At 51.1% G+C, this 2065-nt stretch overlaps 1 protein-coding gene across 1 annotated transcript in view; it reads right to left on the bottom strand.

Moving 5' to 3' along the window:
* Positions 1-276: 276 nt before the first annotated feature.
* EMH_0088890 (uncharacterized protein) overlaps positions 277-2065 on the bottom strand; it is a gene marked incomplete at both ends in the record, with an annotated part of 2407 nt that continues 618 nt past the window's right edge. The window contains 2 exons of the mRNA XM_013501350.1: positions 277-416; positions 912-2065. Of these exons, the coding sequence (XP_013356804.1) occupies positions 277-416; positions 912-2065 (1294 nt within the window). The remainder of the gene's footprint in view (positions 417-911) is intronic.

The following is a 2065-nucleotide window of genomic DNA, read 5'->3' as shown; positions in this document are numbered from 1 at the left end:
CTGCTGCTGCTGCTGCTGCTGCTGCTGCTGCTGCTGCTGTTGGCGGCGGTGGTGGTGCTGCTGCTGATGGTGGTGGTGCTGCTGCTGCTGTAGTTATTGCTGCTGCTATTGCTGTTGTTGTTATTGCTGCTGCTGCAGGAGTTGCTGCTGCTGCTGCTGCTGCAGGAGTTGCTGCTGCTGCTGCAGGAGTTGCGGCTGCTGTTGCTGCTGCTGCTGCTGCTGTTGCTGCTGCTGTTGCTGCTGCTCCGCATCTTGCACACCTTACTGCTGTTTGATCTACTGCAGCAGCAGCAGCTGCTGCTGTTCCTTCTTCTCCTCCTCCTCTTCCCGCTGCTGCTGCTGCTGCTGCTGCAGCAGCAGCTGTTGCTGCTGCTTCTGCTGCTGCTTTAGCTTTGCTTCTTTAAGGAGTTGTGTGGCTAGTGTGTATACATAGAGAATCTGCATTTGTTTGTTGGTGAGCTGTCTCCATTCTAAAAAGGAGACAGTTGAGAGAGAGAAACCCAAAGAAGAAAGGAGACAATGTTTAATGTTTGTTGCTGCTGTTTGCATGCATGTATTTCTGTAGTAGTGTGAGGGCCCCAATATATCTATAACAGCAAAAGGAGACAGCAGCAGATCTATAGATATACATCCTGCTGCTGCTTCGCTGCTGTGGGGTATTGCTGCAGAAAGGAGACAGTTGGAGACAGCTCGATGCAGCAGCGAAGAGTTTTTTATATTAAACTTTTTTTTATAAAGAGAAACGGAGACAGCACGAGACAGAAAGGAGACAGTTTGTTTATCTAGTATTTTATATATATCTCTTCTCTTTGTATTTATATATATATATAACTGCTGCAGTCTGTATACACTTGCTGCTGATAGCTGCTGCTGCTGCTGCTGCAGCAGATGCATGCAACCCAGCAGCAAACCATCAAACACTCGAATGTCACTCTCCCCGTGCTGCAGCAGCTCCTGCTGCTGCTCCTCCTGCTGCTGCTGCTGCTGCTGCTGCTGCTGCTGCTGCTGCTGCTGCTGCTGTTCTTGTCGTAGACTTAGAGCTGCTGTTATATCCTCGTCTTCCTCCTCTGTCTGCTGCTGCTGCAGCAGCACCTGCTGCTGCTGCTGCTGCTGCTGCTGCTGCTGCTGCTGCTGCTGCTGCTGGTGGGGTATTATAATAAGTTGGTGGTGTATAAGCATAACAGCATAAATAACGTTTGCTGCTTGCTGCTGCTTGAGCTCGTGCATGCGTTTATATATTTCTTTTCCGAGCTGCCTATACACCTGAAACTCCCTAAAAGAAAGAGAAACAAAACCCAGAAAAAGAGAACACAAAGAAAAAGGAGACAGTTCTCCCCTGCTGCTGCTGCTGCTGCTGCTGCTGTTGCTGCTGCTGGTGCTGCTGATGTGCTGCAGCAGCAACCTGCTCAGCTGCTGCAGCAGCCTGGTGTCTCGCCACCGCAGCTGCTGCAGCGCAGCAACAAAAGGAGACAGAGAGACAGCAGAAAGAGAGACAATGTTTACCCGCAGCTGCAGCACAGCAGCACGAATAAACAAATCAGAGACAGCAGCAGGGGGGGCCCCCCTAGATACAGAAGAAAGGAGACAAAGGAGACAATCGATAGGCATGTGGGGGGCCCTTGCTGCTGCCTGCTGCTGCAGCAGCAACCAAAAGGGTTTACTCTTTAGCTGCAAGGAGACAGCTGCTCGTGCGAGGAGAGACAGAGAAAAAGAAGAAAACTGCTGCGGTCGTTGCTGCTGCTGCTGCTGCTGCTGCTTTTGCTTCTGCTGCTGCTGCTGCTGCTGCTGTTGCTGCTGCGGTTGCTGCTGCTGCTGCTGCTGCAGCAGCAGCACCGCTTGTCTTTCTATCAAACGGCAGAAATCCTTGTCTGCTGCTTTTGCTGCAGCAACTGCATGCGCTAGATAAGCAATAGATTGCGGCGTCGCTCTGCTGCTGCTGCTGCTGCTGCTGCTGCTGCTGCTGCTGGTGCTGGTGTGTCTGTCTCCTGCAGCAGAAGAGGAGACAGCTGGTGATGAAGCAATATATTTTAATTTATATTTTGCTGCTTCTCTCAATACAGCATAA

The sequence above is a fragment of the Eimeria mitis genome, genomic scaffold (assembly GCF_000499745.2).
Source record: "Eimeria mitis Houghton genomic scaffold, Emh_scaff6748, whole genome shotgun sequence".
NCBI lineage: Eukaryota > Apicomplexa > Conoidasida > Eucoccidiorida > Eimeriidae > Eimeria > Eimeria mitis.
The sequence above is the reverse complement of the archived record's forward strand: the minus strand, read 5'-3'. Positions and strand labels throughout refer to the sequence as shown.